General features: G+C 37.9%; 1 protein-coding gene across 2 annotated transcripts in view; it reads left to right on the forward strand.

Moving 5' to 3' along the window:
- LOC127435988 (E3 ubiquitin-protein ligase znrf1-like) overlaps positions 1-23,030 on the forward strand; it is a 51,957-nt gene that overhangs the window by 1,496 nt on the left and 27,431 nt on the right. Inside the window, exon 2 of one of the 2 annotated variants that reach the window (XM_051689853.1) lies at positions 2,962-3,922. In XM_051689853.1, the coding sequence (XP_051545813.1) occupies positions 3,535-3,922 (388 nt within the window). In that variant the 5' untranslated portion in view covers positions 2,962-3,534. Of the gene's footprint in view, positions 1-2,786; positions 3,923-23,030 lie in introns of those variants that run through there. The other variant, XR_007896316.1, reaches the window with a different exon arrangement.

A 23,030-nucleotide genomic window follows, 5' to 3' on the forward strand; every position in this document is an offset into this window, starting at 1 on the left:
CAAGAGCAAAAGAAAAAATCCACTATTACATTTGAATAACTTTCCAGAAGAGTTAAAAAATAGAGAGCGGTGGATTAAGACACTAAAATGGGTGACGATGCCAAATTTACTGTCACTCTCTCAGCAGCTGTAATCGAAACCCCCTCGCAGCTGTAGTAATTCGTTTTTTAAAACTAATTCCAGGGTAAAATAACACAAATAATAATGTTATAAACGTACACTCAATATTTAAAAAAAAAAAGATCATATAAAAAAGTTTGCTAGATTTACGCTGCTAAATAAGGCGGAAACGCGTCATTACAGTCTGTGAAAAAGGTCTGTATATGCGTCATGTTTATCTAGCACGTTGGCCAGCAGATGTCACTATTTCTTTATTTTACTTCCGAGAGAGTCAGACAAACTAATCACTGTCGATTGGAATTGGCTTTCATTACAAATATGAATGGTTTCTTGCAAACATAAGTGCAGTGGTTTATCAGTGGCTTGTAATTAGACAGAATTATAAAATAATTTAATATCTGGTGGTTTACAACTCATTTAAATGGGCCACACTTGATGAAAGTTCAAGCCTTGGAATGTCTATACTTGCAAGTCTCAGTAGGTATGTTATCTTTTTCTGGACTACCACACAATTGTGTGCACTGTATCTTCATAATGCCGTTATAATTCTGGTGGCCACACTCAAGTTTTTTAACAGAGAGTTGGTAATATTTTAATGCTTGCTTATTTCCAAAATATGGATATAAAATGTGGTTTTGTTGTGCACATATCCTTACATTGACCATCAAAGATTTCTATTCTCTAAATCAGGGTGTTTCAAACATGTTGATGCAAAGAACCAACAAATATGATGATGCCCTTGTGCAGGGCCGTTTCTGAGCATAGGGTGGTCCTAAACATAAAACACAAAAAAAAAAAAATACCAATAAATTAACCAAAAATTACCAATAAATAACTACACATATGAACAATAAATTACTATAAATAACGATAAATAACTATATACAAAAGAAAAAACAAATAAAAAAAAACGACCTTGCTTGGCTGGGCCCCCTGGTGGCTCGGGGGCCCTAAGCGGACATTTATACCGCTTATAGCTAGAAATGGCCCTGCCCTTGTGCGGTAAAACATTAAAAGATATATTAAGACTTCTTGTATCTAAAGTTAAATAATTGGCTTTTATATTGTCGTTGTACTAAAGCCAAAAGAATTATTAAAATCTTATCTGGAAAATATTGACTTTTTATTAAGTTGACAATAGTGTTTCTTTCTTCTGTTGGAGTAATGTAATATGTATAACCCCAAAGATAAACATTTTCAATTCAGTTTAAATTTATTTGTATACCCCTAGACCCCAGTTTGAAAACCCCTGCTCTAAGTGGTCCACATTATGATTTTACACAATGTTTTTTACAAACAAATTAGTCTAATATGAATGCAATTTATTTTCATTGTAAAGTGGGCCACTTCACTCAAAAAATTACCCTTACTTAATCTGAATGAAAGAAATTAAATTGCTTGTAAAAACTTTCTTAAATTCAATTAGGTTTCATTCAGCTAATATAATTTAGTTGGATTAGGTCAAATCAATGTAAAGTACTATAGTAGTTTTAACTCAACTTTATTAGGTTCATCAAACTAAATATACTAATGTTTCATTTAATTATTTTTCTTATGTTAGTCCAACTAAATTTCTTTTATTAATCATTAGTATATACCAGGTGAGCAAGTGTAAGGACGGTGAAAATATTGCATATGGTAGCAACTTCTTATTGAGATAAGCAGCACTCGAATTAAACATCACTTGAAAGTGCAAGTCCATCTTCAAACTAAGCACAAGCACCAATTTTCACCGCAATGGTAACCCCCAAAACTCCAGCCTAACAGACACTCTTTTTAAATACCAATACAGAACATTAAACATTAACAGATCTCCTCCTATTCTCATTTTGCTCAAAAATGCGTAAAATAACACTTAATTTCAACATTTGTTCACCCCATCTAGCCCAATGCTGGGAAATGGAAATCCCCTGCCCAGTTTCATCAATGCTACAAAAAGTATTCAAGTTGTCCAAACTCAAATGGATTAAGTAAACTTCAATTTTACAAATTTAGTTGGGTAGAATGCAATGAACTCAAGTGGAGACAAAATGTTTGTTGCTTTAGTTCATTTTAATTAAGTAAACTGAACAACCTGCAAAAATATTTTCTTTTTTTGAGTTGCAGAAGGAGATAAAATAATAATCATGCATAAAATGTAAAAACTCTTAAACTGGGACATTATTACAAGTTCATGTCCCTGAAAAACATGACAGCGTTTATTCAAATGCACACTATGGTGTTAATGATGTGGTATACATGGGCTATCCATAATGTATGAATGCAGCTATATTAATTAGCATATTGATTTATTGTGTGCATCACAGAGTAAAAATACAACTGAGAGAGGCGGGATGTATGAGTTTGTTTGTACTGAGAAAGCTGTGCCATTTGCTCTAAATTCATCATTTTTGTTGTTGTCAGTAACTGTCAAAAACCCCTGGGATTTCATGACTTGTTGACCTAATACACTCACATTTTTTGCCCCATTATGGAGATGAGAGACTATAATTTCCCTCTTGATAGTAACTCAAGCATTTAGGCATACAACGGAATGGTTGGAAATGAAAACATGAGGGGTAAATTAAATCATGTCTGCCGCCTCTGTGTTAACTTCGTTATGACAACTGGGTCACATCTCTGTTCTCCTTTAACACAATATTCAGTGCACGCAATGTGCAGTTGTTAGAAGCGACGCGTTTAGAATGCTTGGTCTCTGTATGAGTAAAAACAAAACGTTTCTTCTTAATAATTGATTGTTTGGGCTAGAAATTGTACATTCATGCTCGCATTTACAGCACCTCTGCATATCTCGCTGCTGTTAATCCGCGTATGCGCAGTAAACGCCTCTATTGTCTCCAGCAGCAGCAGCGGCGGCGGCGGCGAGCGAGTGAGTGAGCGCACGGACGGATCTGCGCGGGCAGGGAGCGGCACACACTGACCCGAATCTCCAGGCAGACGGAGGGAGGACGAACGGACCTGGACGTGGACACTGGACGGGCATCAACAGACAATCATGGCTGATATATATATTAAGTCATTCCTTTCTGAATAAGAGAGAAGTACTGCGGATTGTTGCGCGTGTCATCGTCTCTGGTGATTTTGGGCAGCCTGTCCTGTCAGTTGGTAATAAGGGGAGAGAACGTGTTGCGTTTTTTGCTTTATTGAATTACGCGACATTGTGCCTTTTGGCTTTATTATCAGCCTCTTGTTCTCTAGTGAGTTAAGGTGATTATAGAGACTTTAAGTCCATGATTCGACCAAGAAAATGGGCTGTTGCGTCTACGAGACACATCTGTTTTAGTCGGATTTTAGCGCTTGTTTTGGTCGCTTGTCTGAAGGAGGCTTGAAAAAGCGCCGCAGACAAGCGTATCGGGGCCGATCTGTGACACCTATTCCGCGACACCTCCACTTAATTTTAGCGGATACTTTTGGATGGGGGGCAAGCAGAGTACGGCGGGGCGACCCCGGGGAGCTTTTCCCGGTGTCTCGACAGATGACAGCGCGGTGCCACCCTCGGCCCACTTCGGACACTACCGGCCAGGTGGCACGATGGGACTGCGTAGTCGCTCTGTGAGCTCCGTGGCGGGGATGGGCATAGATCACAGCGCCACGGTGCCCTTCGGGTTTTACACCCCCAGAGGAACAGACTCGGACAGAGCCGGAGGGGGGTCTGGCTCCGATTCAGCCCATAACGGGAACGGCTACCAGGAAACGGGCGGCGGGCACCACACGGACGGTATGCTTTACCTGGGATCCCGCGCGTCACTGGCAGACACTTTGCCCCTGCACATCGCGCCCCGATGGTTTAGCGCTCACAGCGGTAAGTGATAACTTAAAGTACGCATAAAAAGGGCGCAGTGGCACAAAATAAAGTGGTAACCTGCAATTGTTACCTGAGGGATATATTTTAACTTGATCTAAACCATAAACATTACTTTGTCAGGTAGAGTACAATGGGGCTAAGGCACACCTTTAGGAAAATGTTTTTTTTTCTGGTAAAAAAATAAATAAATATATATATATATATATATATATATATATATATATATATATATATATATATATATATATATATATTGATGGAGCAACATCATTAGTATGAAAAGAAAAAAGAACGGAAGTTTTTTGTTTTTTTTTCATTCAAATATAAAAAAAAAATAGCAAGAGAGCAGTGTTGGGTGTAATGCATTACTAAGTAATCAGTTACTGTAATTAAATTACTTTTTCATTAAAAAGTAAAGTAAGGGATTACTCTTAATTTTTCAGTAATTTAATTACAGTTACTTCTGATGTAATTGTGTTAAATACTGTATAGACAATAAAACAATTCTATATAAAACAATAGTGAATTTAAAATCTAAATTTAACGTTTAATGTTAAAATATGTTATCTAATTCAGCGCTGCACCCTTAAATTCTTTGGCTAGTTCATTAATAAATTATTTGATTTTATCTGATTTATTTGAAAGAATTAAAAGAACAATTTCAAGTCTAGTGATATTTTTCATCTGGTCGAGGTTGATAAGGGTTTTAGAAAGTAACTAGTAAGTAATGCAATTACTTTTCAGACAGAGTAATTTGTACAGTAATCTAATTACACTGTAGAAGATGTAATTAATAGTTAGTAATTAATTACTTTTTTTTTTGAGTAACTTACCCAACACTGCAAGGGAGCATTTTTCCCCACACTTGAGGTAAAAGGTCCCCACATTTGGGGTAAAAGACCCCCAGGGGCTTATAGTGATATTGTGTAGATATTTGGGCAATGGTTATAGGGCAAAATTCATCAACTAAGGCAAACACTTCTGAGACAGCAATTTGCTTTTTTTTTTTTTTTTTTTTTTGAGTAACATATTAAGATAATATTTATTTTAAATAACCACTTCAGAAAAGGGTTAACCATTTTCTGTTCTTTTCAATCAAAATGGGCATTTCAGAACATCTCAAGTATTCTATAAACAAATTAATCTCCATTGTGATTGGATCAGTCAATGTGAGCCCACTTTAAACATTTTACATAACAAATCTATTCCCACCGCTTCTGAAAAACAGTGTGTTTTATGGGGGGCCTTTAGCCCATGCAACAGGGGGGCTTTATACCCGGGGCTAAACGTACCCTAAATTTAATCCAATTAAATGATTGTTTTAATTGAATACAACTAGTAATTTTAGATGTTGCCACATGAATTACTCTTTATTTTTTTTACGTCTAAATTAACTGGTTTGATTCCAGCCAAAATATTAGGCCTATTTAACATCAGAATCAACTAGGTTACACTAACAAAACCAATTTTAAAGGTTAGAACAAGTAGAAATAGCTCCTTGAGATAACAATTGCAGGATACCACAATTTTACAGTGTATAATATATTGATGCCACATGTAGTACGGAATATCGTTCAGTTAAGCCCATTGAACTTTACTGGCTCTGCATTTCCGCCGGCGGGAGGGGGATTGCGCACGAGACCTGTCTGACCAATGGTTGGACATGTCGTGTCTGTAGCGACTGGCGTGAATTGACGTTAATAAGCCACTAAGCCAGCCTGCCAGATGTTAATGAGACAATTAGCCTATGATTATAGTTGGAGGGGGGACTCAATGGTTATCATCCGCTTAGCTCAAACCACAAAATGTCTCTCTGACTGGGCTTGTCTAGGCTTGAGCTGCAGCACTCTACTGACGCCTTCCAGTCCCTTGGTGCTCGTTAACCAAGTCCCAAATGTGGTCTCCAGAGGGAAACTCGACATATGTAAACAATTGACTGTTTTTCCCTTAAAGGTTATCTCTCTTACACCAAATGAGGTTTTCCTCTCATTGTGAGGGAACGTGGCTCATGTTAACTGGTGAGGCGTTCAGCTCTGAATGTCATGGTGCGTAATTTGGCTTCTAAACTGTAGTGATCAACCACAGGTTGCCAGGTTGCTACTGTGAGCTAATGAATGTCAAAGTGAACACAGGAGAGGTCAGGTGCCTTTCTAAAGGGTGAGGCCCAGGGATCATGGAGGGAACCATTCTAGGAAGAGTATACTGCCTGTTCTTTGTATATATAAATTTATTCTCCTGTCAAACAATGAATTGATAGTGACTCATTTGAAACACTGACTTAAACATACCCACACATATCAGTCCAATTTGCCTTTTAAAGCCGTAGAATGTGAATACAATCACTCCTCAGTTTTAATTTAGCTTTTAACGGCCATGCAGTAATTAGAGTAGGTCTCAAGCCATTATTGCATTAAATTATTTATTATTTGCCAGTTAACTTCTGGTTTAATACAAGTTAAGCTCAATCAGCAGCATTTGTGGCATAATGTTGATTACCACAAAAAAAAAAAAAAGAATATTTGGACTCATCCTTCCTTTTCTAAAAAAAAAAAAAAAAAAAAAGAAGAAGCAGCAAAAATAGAGGCACTTACAATGGAAGTGAATGGGGCCAATTTTTGCAGGGTTTTAAGGCAGAAATGTGAAGCTTATAATTTTATAAAAGCACTTGCATTAATTCTTCTGTTAAAACTTGTGTATTATTTGAGCTGTAAAGTTGTTTAAATTGACGTTTTTACAGTCGTTTATGTGGTTACGTCATCATGGCAACAAAGTAAAATTTGCTATAACTTTACACAGAAAAGGTTAGTAAGTGATTTTATCATATTGAAATCATGTTAACAAGCATATTTTTTATGTCTTGTGGCTATACTATTGAAACAGTGAGTATTTTAATGTTCACAGCTTGGCCTCCATTCACTTCCAATTGTAATCAGCATTATGCTGTTGATTGAGCTTAACTTGTATTGAACCTGGAATATTCCTTTAAAAATGTGATAATATTGCAATTAAAATTAGTTTTATTCAATTGAAAAGACATTTTTAATATATTTGAACAAACCTACATCGATTACACCAATGAAAGCACTCTTACAATGTAGTTTTCAGAATTTTTAGGAGAAACATTAACTGCATGGATTTAATAGTAAAACTGAAAGCTTATTAACTGCTGTCAAACTCCTTTGAATGAGGCTGGATTCACTCAGTGTCTTAGAAGTTATTTCTGTATATTCTCACTAGGCAAACAGAAGTAATGTTTACATGACTGGCAGGCCTACTTCCAATATATTTTAGGGAACTGCAAGTCAACTTGCTTTATTAATTTATCTCATGTCAAACTTCATGCATGATATTTACAGCAGCAACTTCACCACTGACCATCTTTGGAGACACAGAGCTATTCCGTTGTCAAATACTTTTTGGTGATATAATAAGACTTAATTATTTTCTTTCTTTCCTTTTTACGGAATATTTCAGAATAGTTTTTTTTTTTTTTTTTTTTAAACCAATAGTAAGCAGTGAGAATTCATATTTTTTTCTGAAGCAAATGTAAGTGGTGCCTGTCCTTGGAAAAGTTGCTGCTACAATGCTTGGGTGGGTGGTTTCTAGGGCGTTGCTGGGTAATTGCTAGGTGGTTGCTTACCGGCCCAGGTCAAAAAGCCCATCCCTAAGTCTCTATGATATTCTGGTCCCTAAATATGGCTCTGGTTTTTCAATTAATGTAACCCTATGAGATTTTTGCCCCAAACCTTAGCAAACACCACTAATGATCAGCAATGGCCCTTGTTTAATGAGTAAGGATCAGTGGCTATTTCCCTTGATTTAAAGATGACTCATTGATATTTGTTCATTGAGAATTAGGTATTCATCTTAATGGGAGGATCATTGTGTTTGTAAGGAAGTCTAATTTTCACTGACCTTTTTGTCAAAACCACGAATTCCATTCTACATGGTCACCACAGTCTTTGCTCTCTCTACATACCTTTTTTGCTCATTTCAAAGCTGGACCATTCAGGTTAATGCTGAAACGATTGTGTAGAGCGCTGGTCTAGTCATTCAGGCAGTCGCTCACCTGCACGCAAGGAGATTAAAAGGGAAAGTAATCGCTCAGCTAAAAGTGCTCTGTTTAATCATTATTGGTCACCCATTAGAAAGCCGAGTAATCATTCACTTGCCTTTGCTGCAGTGTATTTCCCCCTTATAAAGCAGCCACTGTATATATGTCGGATCTTAGGTAATATTACAACGGATGTCTTGATTCTTTATGTTTAAACTTTAAATGCGAAGTGTGTAATTTTTCGACATTTAAATAGTTTCTACTCTCAGCTTAATATGCAGAGACAATGCTAAGTAAGTCACTATGTGGTGCTTTCAAAATATTGCTCTGTTTGTTTGAGTGTCCCTACCAGCCCAACATAGCAACATTGGCTCAACCAATGGTGTGACTTTGGAGCGGGGCTCTCTGAGTATCTGGCCAATAGCAGACTTGAGAAGTGTTCAGGAAACATTATTTGAAAGTAGTCATTATTTTAGCAGTTCCTTGTGGTGATGTTAGTGGTGTGGAAATGACACATTTCACCTTTAAATGGAATCAATGTTTCACATTAATTGCGAAAACAATAGATTGTTACAGGGTTGGTTTTGGTGGCAGGTCTTTTTGGAATGTTGGAACATCTGTGCTGATCTGTCGGGAAGAATGATTCAAGAATATAGGTCACTCTCTCGAATCATTTCTGTTTTTTCTTTGCCTCGCTGGTCTCTCTCTTTCATTGCAATACTCTCTCTCTCTCTCTGCTCCCCTTAGCTCAGGGTGTAATACATTTATGCAAAGACACAGATGCACACATACACATATGCTAACATCTTACTGACACAAAAGAAAACACAAAGCCCTCCTGAATACAGCTCGACCGACATTGTTTTTTTTATGGCTGATGCCTATGCGGTATCTAGAGAGCATGGTGGATGATGGCTGATATAATGCCTATACAGTATATATGAACGTTAAAACGGTCAAATTATACGTCTTGGTCAAAACACCCTTCTTAGCAATGTATTAATGTAAACAGTAAGTGAGTAGGTCTGGGTAAAAATATTGATTTTCCGTTTAATCACAATCTTCATTTGAACAGTCTGATATCAATTCTTAAATCCCAAGATGGATCTTTTATTCTATGAGCAAACCTCTATAATTCAGGTAAATCACTTGCAAATGCCACCGAATTTCGCACTATGTGACTAAAAATGTCTGTGATTAGACACGGGATGGTAATTGAGTTGTATAGTGGGGAAGAAGTTCAGCAACGAGATCCTTTCACTGCGTGTTGAGAGTAAACATTTGGTTTGACTCGTTCCGTGTAATGTGAGTCCAAAGACAAGATCCATGCTATCCATTTGTCATTGAATGATGTCTCTTTTAATATCCTTTCTGTTCTTTACAGTCAGTTGTTGATCAAAAACAACAAAAAAGGACCAATGTAATTCTAATCACATACAGCACAGATGCTATAAATCCATGCGCCTCCGCTTTCGTTAATATATGCCAGGGGACTGCAGATGAAATTTAGCCTTAGGCTAAATCTGGTACAATGCATCAAGTGGAAACATTTATGTTTAATATTGTACATGGTCCCTTATAAATAAATAAATAACTATATACGCTCAACCAAGACAGTTCTGCACGACGCTCACTGAACTGCCGCTATTCTTAAAGAGACAATACAGTTTTAGTGCTTGTTCTACATATCAGTGTAAATTAGAGGTGGGGTGGGAAATAATTTCAGCGATGCATTGCGATTCATACTCAAACGATTCTGAATCGATTCTCAAAAGAATCAGAATCGATTCTGAGTTCAGTTTAAATCACGGCAGAGCAGTGGCATGCGCCAAAGACAGATGTAGAAACAAAGACGCGAGTTAAGTGCATACACTAATGTCAAGTGCACAAACAGGACCGTTTGCAGACCAACTGTATCAAACACATGACCATTTGTGCCCTAATGAAACCACGATACCGAAAATCTTTCACAAACCCACACAAATAGCAATGGGAGAGTTTATTTGTGATAACAAGCCAACAAACAACATGAAATATGAGCTCGCACCCATTATTGCACTGATTTGCACACAACGGGGGAAAACACAGAAGACAATAATGACGAGGCTGGTCATTCGGGAGATGTTGGTGATGTTTTCATTTCATTTTTTTTTTCTTTTTTTTCCCCCAATGCCTTTCTCTACTCTTGCGCGCTCTCCATTTCATTGGCTTTTGCTTTATTGCCGGTCACTCGCTTGTCAGGACAGTGCGCACACCTGATGATAAAGGTTTGAATCCATCGTAGCTTTTGCGACAGGGTCGGGCGATCCTCTAGTTGCAGAGCAAACAGATGGAACAGTGCATACGAGACACTTGATCAATTTCTGCAGCAACAACTGCACTATTTAAATTGCTTTACTATCACCTGTGCAGGTGAAGAGAGGAGAAACTGACAGCTGCACTCTCATAGAAGCAGATATATCTCTCATCCTGAATCAGCAACTTCCAGTCGTGGTTAAAAATTAAAATGAATAGCATGGCATAGATTAATTTTAAATAATAATTGAATACTATTAAATGATTTACAATGCTTAAAAATAAAAAAATAATATAATCAGCTTTTATGAGATTTTTTATAAGATTCTAAAGAAAGAAACTGAAAAACTGAGATACTCTTTTAAACTATAGAACAATTTATTTAATCTTGTGGATGTTCTATGTTTTGTTCACAGCTCATACTGAGTGTAAAATGCCAGTTTATGTAATGTGACTTGGTCAGATTTTTTAAAACAACTGTTAAATAAAAAGATGAAAGGGAAAAAAATAGAGAGTAAAAATAAATTTAGAAGAAACTGAAAAAAGAAAGAAATTGAAGGACAAGATGCATCGTGATGCATCGAGAATCGTTTTATAATCGAATCATTACCCTTTGAATTGTAATCGAACCGTGAGGCCAGTGAAGATTCACACCTCTAATCTAAATACTTGTAAATAGTACAAATTATGTATGTAAATATTAAACGTGTGTATATATACACCAATCAGCCACAACATTAAAACCACCTGCCTAATTTTGTGTAGGTCCCCTTCGTGCTGCCAAAACAGTGCCAACCCGTATCTCAGAATAGCATTCTGAGATGCTATTCTTCTCAACACAATTGTACAGAGCGGTTATCTGAGTTACCGTAGACTTTGTCAGTTCGAACCAGTCTGGCCATTCTCTGTTGAACTCTCTCATCAACAAGGCGTTTCCATCCGCAGAACTGCCGCTCACTGGATGTTTTTTGTTTTTGCCACCATTCTGAGTAAATTCTAGAGACTGTTGTGCATGAAAATCCCAGGAGATCAGCAGTTACAGAAATACTCAAACCAGCCCGTCTGGCACCAACAATCATCCATGCGATTATCTAATCAGCCAATCGTGGCAGCAGTGCAGTGCATAAAATCACGCATATACGGGTCAGGAGCTTCAGTTAATGTTCACATCAACCATCAGAATGGGGAAAAAAATGTTATCTCAGTGATTTGAACCATGGCATGATTGTTGGGGCCAGACTGGCTGGTTTGAGTATTTTCTGTAACTGCTGATCTCCTGGGATATTTACGCACAAGTCTCTAGAGTTTATACAGAATGGTGCCAAAAACAAAAAACATCCAGTGAGCGGCAGTTCTGCGGACGGAAATGCCTTGTTGATGAGAGAGGTCAACGAAGAATGGCCAGACTGGTTTGAGCTGACAGAAAGGCAGATAATCACTCTGTACAATTGTAGTGAGCAGAATAACATCTCAGAATGCACAACATGTCGAACCTTGAGGCGGATGGGCTACAACAGCAGAAGACCACGTCAGACACTTTATTAGGACCATAGTATTTTAAATAAAGTACTAAGTGAGTGTGTGTGTGTGTGTGTATATATATATATATATATATATATATATATATATACACATTATATCCCAGATCAAGACATCATAATTATTGATGAAATACATGGAGTTTGTAGATTTCTACAAAGCTAAGATGTGACCAAAATGAAAACCTAATGACCATATAAAATGTGTAAAATTAATATTTTTAGAATGTTCCAAGTTGAGAGATTTTCTTTCATATGTAAGCAAAATGTACATAACTGAAATAGATCCAAATGAATCAAATCAAAATCTGAGTCAAATTAAGAGCTTGTGGATGTTTAGATGTACAGTCTTTGACCAATTATGCTTAATAAGCTGACAACATGTAAGGTCATGTAAACACCTTAACTGGCTTTCCTTTATCAGGGTTAGGTCATGAACAGTTTAAACAAAAAACGATCAGCACATAGAATTTTGCCCATTACCATGCTTTAGTATATTATGGACATATCTTCATTGGTGTTCTTAACCTCTATCCAGTGTGTGCAAGTGTTGTGCACATGCCTGTTAATGTTTTGTCATCAAAAGAAGAAAACAGTCTTTTTTTCTTTTTTTTTTTTTTTTTTCTAGAATTGTCTGATATTTTTTAATAAACTGATTTGGTAACACTTTATAATAATGTTCCATAGTTAATACACAACTATGTAGGAACTAATGCAGGATAAATTAAGAGTACAGCATTAACTCTTCAGTCACTACTACTAACTACGTAGAGTAATTAATTAGTTTGTAGTTAATGACAAATTGATGACTGTGGTAGTTCACTATTAGTTAATCAATAATTACTGAATATTTTATATGTACTGAAGAACGACCATTTAACTACTGATCAGTTAAAATAACTACTAAGTTGTTATCTATCACAAAATGAACACCTCGAAATTTTGTTGTGTTGGTAGCGTACTACAAGCCAATTGGCAATGGCAAATCAATGCCTAATGAGACATGCCCTCATGAAAAAAAATGGTCATACAGACTAAGTCAGCACTTGCATCTGATGCAACTGAAACAGGACCTACTGTAGCCTAATAGCCCAAAGAACTCCTTAGAAGATGTACATTGATTTACTTTGATTATTCTTTAAACTAAGGGAGTTTATGTGACTCTTATGATCCAAATATCAACAAAAATATTTCAGTATGTATAAAATATTCAGTAATTATTGATTATCTAATAATGAACTACCCCAGTCAACAATTTGCCATTAACTATGAACTAATTAATTACTCTTCCATATTAGTTAGTAGTAGTGACTGAAGAGTTGGGGTTAGTTAGAGTTAATTTGTCCTGCTTTAGTTTCTACATAGTTATGTATCAACTATGGAACATTATTATAAAGTGTTACCACTGATTTTTGGTAGTTATCATCATTTTGGTGTGCATGTAAACATGCATGATGTCACTGCATGACAAATATCAAACTAAGTGTCATTTATTTAAAAAATAGCCCAAGAACACTTTAAGCAAAAGTGTAGGTTTGAAATTATAAAACAATAGATACAAAGTTTTTTGGGAAGTTATCAGCACATTGGTGTGCATGTAAATGCACTCATTTATGTCTGAATTGAATGTAAACGTGGGAATCAGGGATTTTTGTGGGATCTTTGCATTAAGCCTTGCAGTGTAAATTCAGTCTTAAAGACTTGCCTCTGTCTATTAAATTGTCTTAATTAAACAACAAGACAATTTTTGACAAGAAAAAGAGAAAACCACTCATTTCTCGGATAAAAGCACCAATTCATTTTTCAGTAGCAAATTTGTGATTACTGTGGTTTTGAAACTGGTTTTGAAAATAGTTCAATTTCACAGGAACATATCAATATATCACTCTATCACTATTCATGAAGCAACAGAGTCCCAAATACAAAATGAGACAAACACATGCACATGCAGAGTTGAAGGAGGTCGACTGTTGCTGTGACAACCCTGTCGCTTGTCACCGCTGTTTTCAGCCTGCAGTCTTTCATGCGGCCTCAACGAGCCTGCTGCCACCCCCACAACACTCGCAGACTCATTTCATCGAGACCCAGAGGGAGGGAGGGAGAGAGAGCGAGAAAGAGAGAGACTTTCCATTTTGCACCCGGCCACTCGCATTTCCTGCATGCTGTTTCGCATCTAGTCTGTGAATGACAGCTGCCAGAGCCTTTCAATGAAGGAGGAGCCGCTTGTACAAATAACTGGCCAATTAGCAGTGCCAAGCAGACAGCGAGAGGCCATGACAACTGTTTCCATGGAGCGGAGACCAAACCTTGCCATTATACTGTGGAGACCAGCTAAAGATAAACCTGTGACAAGCACAAGGGTGGCTTGTGTCGCCCGAAGAACCTTTGAGATTTCGTTTTACAACGATTACCACTCCGAGCTTTGGTTTTCATATTTCTACTTCCCTAATGAAAAGACTAGCATAGCTGGAGCCTGATCTCATGAAAAGCAATTGGACGGGGGCCTGGGTAGCTCAGCAAGTAAAGTAGCTGACTGCCACCCCTGGAGTCAAGAGTTTGAATCCAGGGCGTGCTGAGTGACTCCAGACAGGTCTGCTAAGCAACCAAATTGGCCCGGTTGCTAGGGAGGGTAGAGTCACATGGGGTAACCTCCTCGTGGTCGTTATAATGTGGTTCGCTCTCAGTGGGGCGCGTGGTGAGTTGTGCGTGGATGCCACGGAGAATAGCGTTAAGCCTCCACACACGCTATGTCTCCACGATAATGCGCACAACAAGCCACGTGATAAGATGCACGGATTGACGATCTCAGACGCGGAGGCAACTGAGATTTGTCCTCTGCCACCCGGATTGAGGGGACTCACTATGCCACCACAAGGTTTTAGAGTGCACGGGGAATTGGGCATTCCAAAGTGGGGAGAAAAAGGGGAGAAAAGAAAAAAAAAGAAAGAAAAAAAAAAAGAAAAGAAAAGCAATTGGACTGTGGTGATGTTTTTGCTAAATGATATTACTTGGTTCATTACACGTATTGTGGCAGTTCCGAGGTGAGATGTCCACTGTGTGGTGCTAAAAGCGAGTGAAATGTTCTCCCAAACAGCTGAGGTTTTTAAAGGTTAATGTTCTATTGAGTTTTAAATCAACAAAACCAACCTCCCTACCCTAAACCTTAAACCTAACCGATAGTGTCATAAAAAGAAAATGTTGGATGAAAAATGCAATTGCTGCAGCAACCATGTCATTTTGAGGTGCTTCTATGACACTTTCACCTCACGTGTCGACTTGCGGGCTCTTCAGGACTCGTACCCCAGGCTTTTACATCTCAAGTGCAATGCTCTATCATTTGAACTACTGCGCAATTCAGTGACACGTGAACAAGCTTGTAAATGTAGTTGGTAATGTGATACAAATGTTAAAATATATTATAACCTTACAAGTAAAAGTATTTACATGTCATAAGATACTGGGTAGGAAAAGGGTGTAAAGAAATTGTTTATGAACTGATAACCTGCCATTTTACTCGTGATTTGTATGAAAGTGAATAAAAGTTATTGTTGTAGCATCTCTAGTGTTCATTTCGCAAGGAAACTGCCGTGCAACGTACAATGAGCCACGTAAAAATCATTTTGCAAAAATAGGTATAGTAACATGATTCTTTGAGACCAGGTTATTACATACTGTACAATGACGAGGTGAATGAGGGTGAGTAATTGATGATAACATTTTTATGTTTTGCTGGTGACCAACATGTAAATACTTGTCTACCATCAAGGCCAGCACTAAACCAGTATAAGCCCACCTGAACCTGCATGGAAATTCATGCTGTTCTTTTCAGCATGGATCACTTCCTTTCTTTTTATAGCCCTATTATTGCGTACACATTGTTACTTGATCATTCACACTTTCAACAAGAAAATAAACCCCCGTCTTTCTCTCAACGGCCAAAACAACATCCTGTAATCAGGAAGTTTACAGACGAAAACAGTATGTCTGCATCTATGCCCACCCCCTTTCAAAACACACACACACATACATAAATACACACACAGACACTCTTCTCCCTCTCCATGCCATTATCTCCCTCTCGTTCTGCTGTTGCCACGGAAACAGCTGTTCTTTTCCGACTGAAGGTAATAAGTTGAAACTAGTTGAGGAGAGTTTTTCTGATGTCATTTGAACACGGGTAAGCCCATGTATGGGCATCTTGGCCGTTCCATTGAGGACAGTCGGAGTCAGTGATTCAGAGACCCTCTGATGGCAGCAAGGGGCTTTCTCTTATGTCGAGCAACAATAAGCCTCATCGCAGATTGCATTATTTGAGAGCTGATAAACAGCGAAAACATTATGCAATATTGGTTTGTTTTTTTGTTACAGTTTTCATGTTTGCACACTCCTTACCCAAGAACACTTTATCTCGCTGCATTTAAATACGTTTTTGTGCCGACAGTATGCTTATTTGTGTCTGCTCACCATTTTGGATGTAAAATGATGTTAGACCTTAATTTGAAAGCCTGGCAGATTCAGACTGATTTCTCTGTGAATTCACCGACAGTAGGTACTGTAAAGTTCTCCAGCTGAAATCAGTCTGTGGTTACTGAAATTCTAACTACTGCCCACAGTGGCTGAAGCAGGAAGTGTTGTTAAACGTATGGGCAAGTGTGAGCTCCAGTGTCCACAGATTGGCGCCAAAAGCGAGTTGTAAATCAAGTTGTTTTTAGTTGTAAATGATGTAATACAGTCCACAGGAATGCATATTTTATTAACCATATGCCCTAACCCCAACCCTAAACCAAACCGTCAGTAGAGTAAAAATGAAATCTTAGGGAAAAATGTCATCTCCGAATCGCGCTTAATTATGTGAACGCGAATACTTCCTGGTTTCCATGGAACCAGAACCCATGTTTCTAAGGCTTCTTGCCCAACTCCCTATCAATCGCACCACATGAAATGGTAAATACATTTGAATTGATGCCAAAATGACTGATGGGAGATGCCGCTTGTCAGTAACTCGGCAGAATAGACTCGATGTCAGGGTACTGAAACATATGGTAGCAACATGTTGACTTACCGTTTGATCATGTTTTGGATTAATCGGCTGATATTTGTCCATTATGAAATTATCTGCAACAAACTATTGGATTAACAAATGCTTGATAGGCCAGTTAACAAAAGTGTTGTTCCCCCTTGTGTCCGTTCTAATCTTGGAGGAATGATGTACATTGTTAGTGGATAGTGTACATTTTCTGATTTCAAATAATTATGAGTAAATATTATGTAAAGTAAGTGTTTATTAATTTCATAAATTTTATATTTTAAGTCTCATTTGCTATCATTACATTTTATTATATCACATTAAAAGCTCAGTTGTTTCTTCTAGACAGCAATTATATTAAATGAGGGGTAAATGGAGACTTTTGCTGAAGTCTCCTGCTTCTCAAATTTGTGTCTCTGCAGAGCAAAAATGGGCGATTTTCAAAGAGTGGCCGTTTTCAAACCGCTTTACATTATTTGCCTACTACTTTGAGATTCCCAACTTTCACTGGATAGTTGAGAACGTCCATCCAGGTTTGAAAACACCCACTGATACTGATTACATTGAAATGCCCATTATTGTTCCACAGAGAACAATATTTCGATTTTTCTCCTGTGAAAAAGACCCCAGTAATCTGACATTTGTTTACTCTGGATTTTCAGGAGAGATCTCAACAATGTCACAATCCGTATTCATATTTGCAGAGATACCAAAGTCAGCAATCAAAATGATTTAAAGATTTTCAGGAAGTCAACCATTTCTCAACCAATACTTGAAGACCAGTTTTATTTCTCCTATAGCAAATTTTTGGCCAAACATCTTGAGACTAAGTTGGCATTTAAATGAAACAAATCTAAGAACTCCATTAGCTTAGCCTCCAGGACTATTAAGGTGTAAACACTTAAAGTTTATATCTTTCTGTACAACTTACAAAGTAATATGCTGGCACATCATGCGCCCACACACAATCACACTTGCGCTGAATAAGCTAATTCACAATGCCTGACAGCTAGGGGTGTGACGAGATCTCGTGCCATGGTTTTTAAATCGTTTGTGTGGCAGCATTTTAGGTACCCGGTGGAAACAATAAACGGTGACAGGGTGACAGACAAGACACGAACAAAGGCTGTGTCTCGTTTGGAAGGCTGCGTCCTCCGGAGGTCGCATTTATCGGCCGCATACGTCATCGAGGCTGTCTCGTTTCAAGTTTGTTGGTTTTTTTGGTCTTTCTTTTTCTTATATTTTATCTGTTGTCAATGCCTTTTATGTATATTAACTTACATTTATACAATTGTTAACCTTTTTTGCATTCCCAAATAAAAAAATGTATTAAATTTTTTTTAAACGAGACAGCCTCGATGACGTATGCGGCCGACAAATGTGACTTCCGGAGGACGCAGCCTTCCAAACGAGACACAGCCAATATGTAAGCATTGTAAGAAAATAGTGCCGTACACCGCGGCTAACACAAGCACTATGCAAAGTCACCTACAGAACCACCGCAGCTCTCAACTAAAATCAACCAGGTCTGAAGAGACTCATGTGAAATCATACAGGAGAGAAGCCAGTCAGTTGAGTTTGTGGCAAAACCTTTTACAGTGCTCGCATATTGTTCTGTCTTTTACTGCATATGATAATTTATACTCAGAAAGTAGAACTGAAGTGACATTCATTACAAGATGATTAGTTAAAACATTTCAAAATGCACCTGCATTGTTTTGCATTTTGTGACTTTCAGTCGAATAAAAGACTATTTTTCCAGTCATATACACTACCGGTCAAAAGTTTTTAAACGCTTGACTGAAATGTTTCTCATGATCATAAAAATCTTTTGATCTGAAGGCGTATGCTTAAATGTTTGAAATTAGTAAGTGTTTCAAAACTTTTGACCGGTAGTGTATATAGTGTTAAAATATCGTCTCGTCTTGTTCTCGTGAACCCACTATCATGTATCGTCTCATCTCGTGAGCTAAGTGTATCGTCACACCCCTGCTGACAACCCCTTGCACCTTGTGACAGGGAATGCCATTGAATCAGACACTTCAAACAGCAAAGCTGCTTTTTGTGTGGCGGCATGAAGATGCAGGAATACTCTCCTGATGGGCACTGCTTTAAAGGAAGCTGTCATGCTGTCTACCAGCTCTCTCTCTCTCTCTCTCTCTCTCTCTCTCTCTCTTCCCTCCTTCGACTGCTGTGTCACCATGTTTACGTCCTTGTCTTGCTCTTCTCTTGCACTCCTCCTATTTTCTCTCCACTCTTTTCTTACAATGTTATAGAGACTCCATCTATCTATCTATCTAGCTATCTATCTATCTGTCTATCTATCCATCCATAGATCCATCCATCATAATTTTATCAGCTATTGAAAACCCCATATCGGTCAACCACAAATGACTACCTTGGGTACACATAATTGTAAATAATTAAATATGATGAAGTCTTAAAGTCTCCATGAAGTGCCTTGACGAATGCAGTTCGATTTGGTGTTTTGACGTATTTCCTACTTAAACAGGAAGTGGGGGATGACACATTTTTTAAAATAGCCAATAGGCTACAGCAACACACACATTTCCACCATGCTGCTCATGCAAGAGCCACTTTCTGAGGAAACTTACAGTAAGAAGCGATTTCAATACCGGCCAGCCTTTCCAAAGACTTGAAAACCGAACGATGATCTAACTGACAACATTCATCCATAACCAGCCCACAAACGCACATAGCACATCATGGTCTTGGCTTACAACGAGGCTGAGAGTAAAAGACAATATATCCATGTTTTGAATCACAAAACACTAAGCATAAAGAGTAAAGAACACTTACTTAAGCTATACATCCCAAGAAACCTAAAGCCACACAAAAAATCTAAATAAACCTATTCCCCTTCAAAGACAATTACATTCCATTGTGAGAGCTTCAGATGGCTAAAAAGGTGATAATGGTCAGTCAGAGCTCACTTTTTAAGTGATTCTTATTGGAAATTCTGTTTGGAACAACCCTACAGCATGGATTGTGCTCCCTTCGAAGTGCCCAGCGAAGGCATGATCTGGGCCAATTCGAACACAGCCAGATATGCTAAACAGTTGTAGAGGGAGGGTGCGTTCTTGTTCTAGAAAGCATTTGATTGAACAATGTTTCTCAACCTCAATGTGACATCATGGATGTTCCTGAGTTTTTTTAACCCGGAAGAGAAAGACTGCAGATTTTAAATGCTTATATATGTAAATTCACTCATATTTAATTCAATAACTGTACATACCCCTACCTTGCACATATTTTACCACTTGCACATGTACATATGCCATTCTCTGTTATATGTCCTATTTTTTTTTTTTTTGTGTGTATGTCTATTTGTACTCTTACCTTGTTTTATATTCTGTGTCTCACTGTAATGTTCTGTGTGCACTTGATTTTTTCTCCTATCACCAAAAAATAATTCCTTGTGTACATGAGCACACTTGGCAATAAACCTCATTCTGATTCTGATTCTGATAAAAGGTAATTGTTGAATGCAGTTTCTATTGTTTGTACTAATGTTTGCACCATGTCAATAATGTATATTAAGACTTGCTTTATAATAATGTCCATTGCTGGCTTAATACTCTTAGAATGGATGACTAAATAAAATATTGTTGATGGACTTTTCTGTCAGCATTTCTGTTCAGTGAGGTCCAGCCATTCAGTCCTTTTTGTTTGCTGCCATTGTATGATTTGTACAATGTACAGAAACCTCACCCAGACAATAGAATACTGGTATTGCATTGGTGCAGATGTGCGTCAATTGCGTTTTCCTTTTGTAAACCCTAATGAAGGTCAAACTGGGAGAAATTAGTGCTCGTCAAGCATTAACTGAAAGTAGGGAAATTTAATGTCAATACAACACTTCACAGCAAGATTTCTCATTTGCCAGCGTCAGTGTGACGGATTTTAACAGCAGAGATGCTTCATTATTATGTCCCCAGAGTAAGTACATATTTTTGGATCAATATTTTGTAATAAAAGAGAGGCTGGCGAGTGAAACCAAAATTTATTGGGGAGACTGGGGCTAGTTGTCACATGGTGGAGTTGTTAAGGCCTATATCTCAGTTACTATAAGGTCTGGATTCAAAATTCCAATTACACAAATGTGTGTTTTCTCTAACAGTGGTTTTGTGTGAACGCCTACTTCAAAACACTCTTAAATTAGAATAATTTGTGACTATTTTAGCTACAGTTGTTGTGCAAACAAGTGAACACAATAAAACCACACTGACATACACCGATCAGCCACAACATTAAAACCACCTGCCTAATATTGTGTAGGTCCCCCTCGTGCCACCAAAACAGTGCCAACCCGTATCTCAGAATAGCATTCTAAGCTACCGTAGACTTTGTCAGTTTGAACCAGTCTGGCCATTCTCTGTTGACCTCTCTCATCAACAAGGCATTTCCATCCACAGAACTGCCCCTCGCTGGATGTTTTTTGTTTTTGGCACCAACAATCATGCCACGGTCCAAATCACTGAGATCAAATTTTTTCTCCATTATGATGGTTGATGTGAACATTAACTGAAGCTCCTGACCCGTAACTGCATGAGTTTATGCACTGCACTGCTGCCACCTGATTGGCTGATTAGATAATCGCATGGATGATTGTTGGTGCCAGACGGGTTGGTTTGAGTATTTCTGTAACTGCTGATCTCCTGGGATTTTCATGCACAACAGTCTCTAGATTTAACTTAGAATGGTGCCAAAAATAAAAAACATCCAGTGAGCGGCAGTTCTGTGGACAGAAATGCCTTGTTGATGAGAGAGGTCAACAGAGAATGGCCAGACTGGTTCGAACTGACAAAGTCTACGGTAACTCAGATAACCGCTCTGTACAATTGTGATGAGAAGAATATCATCTCAGAATGCTATTCTGAGATGCGGGATTGTGCTGTTTTGGCAGCACGAGGGGAACCTACACAATATTAGGCAGGTGGTTCTAATTTTGTGGCTGATCGGTGTGTATTCAGGCAAGGGTCAACTATGTAATAAAAATTTTACTGAATACTCTTTTAGGTATGTCGCTATGCAGAAATTGACTTTCAAAAATAAACCTAACCTGAGAAATATTCACTGAAGTAAAAAGTGTGACAATTTGTCCTGTTCAGCCCTATATGGTGGTAAGCTGTAGTGTGTTCTGACAGATGAATGGTCACAGGAAGTCACTGTTGTCTGGGCAGTTGTGGTTTCTAGTTAGTCCTGTAGCATTTAACACCTCTTAATGGTTTGTCCTGTTTTTGTGTGTGGTTTTATGCTTAGTCATGCTGTGTTTCCTGCTTGTACATGGGCCTATTTTTGTTTTTGACAAGTGGCTATCCTTAACTGAATCACTTTGGTTTAAAACAACTTTTCATATTCGTGTCTGTTTGAAAGTCAGTGCTCTGTGCAGCTTGCCAGATTTCATCTAGTTCATTGCTTTATTCTGAATGTCACATTCAAGCTGTCTACAAAGCAAACTGGAGGCTGTATCTTACAAAGTGGATTTATTAAGAAGCTGCGAATGAATTGTCTCATTGTTCCTTAAAGCCACAAGGTCCTTTATGATGCAGTTCTTTCATTTAGTCCTTTACATTGCCATGTTTGTAATGATTGATTAAGCATCACTGCTGTCTGTAACACCCCTTGTTCTAAAAAAAATACTGTTTAGGAAACACTGCTCCTTTCAGGCTGCTCTGTGAGAGACACAGATCAATACCTTGGTCAAGTGTTGACATGGCAGAAACTGGCATATAAGACACAGTCATATAAGGCTGTTTCACTCATGACGATTGCTTGGTCTGATCGCGAGTTCAATTCTGCCCCCTCCCCTTCGTTCGCTGGCCTCATTTTGGGCACAAACCATGGTATGAGTGTGAGTATGAGTTTGTAATCAATGCAAGTACCACTGTGAAACTAGTAACAGCTGTTTACCAATTTAATTTCAGATAAAAGGTGCATGTTTCTAAAATTAAATAATTTTCTTTTATATTGTCAATGTATTAAAGCCAAAGCAAATTATCGAAATACTATCTGAAAAATATTACTTTTCAAGTTTCTTTTTTGGAACCACTTTAATATTAGGTGTCTTTAACTACTATGTACTTAAGCATTTGATACAATGTACTTAATATGTACATACTTGTTGTTGCATTGTACTTGCATTTGAAGTACCTGCATTTTGATTACATT

This window comes from Myxocyprinus asiaticus, chromosome 46, assembly GCF_019703515.2.
Source record: "Myxocyprinus asiaticus isolate MX2 ecotype Aquarium Trade chromosome 46, UBuf_Myxa_2, whole genome shotgun sequence".
NCBI lineage: Eukaryota > Metazoa > Chordata > Actinopteri > Cypriniformes > Catostomidae > Myxocyprinus > Myxocyprinus asiaticus.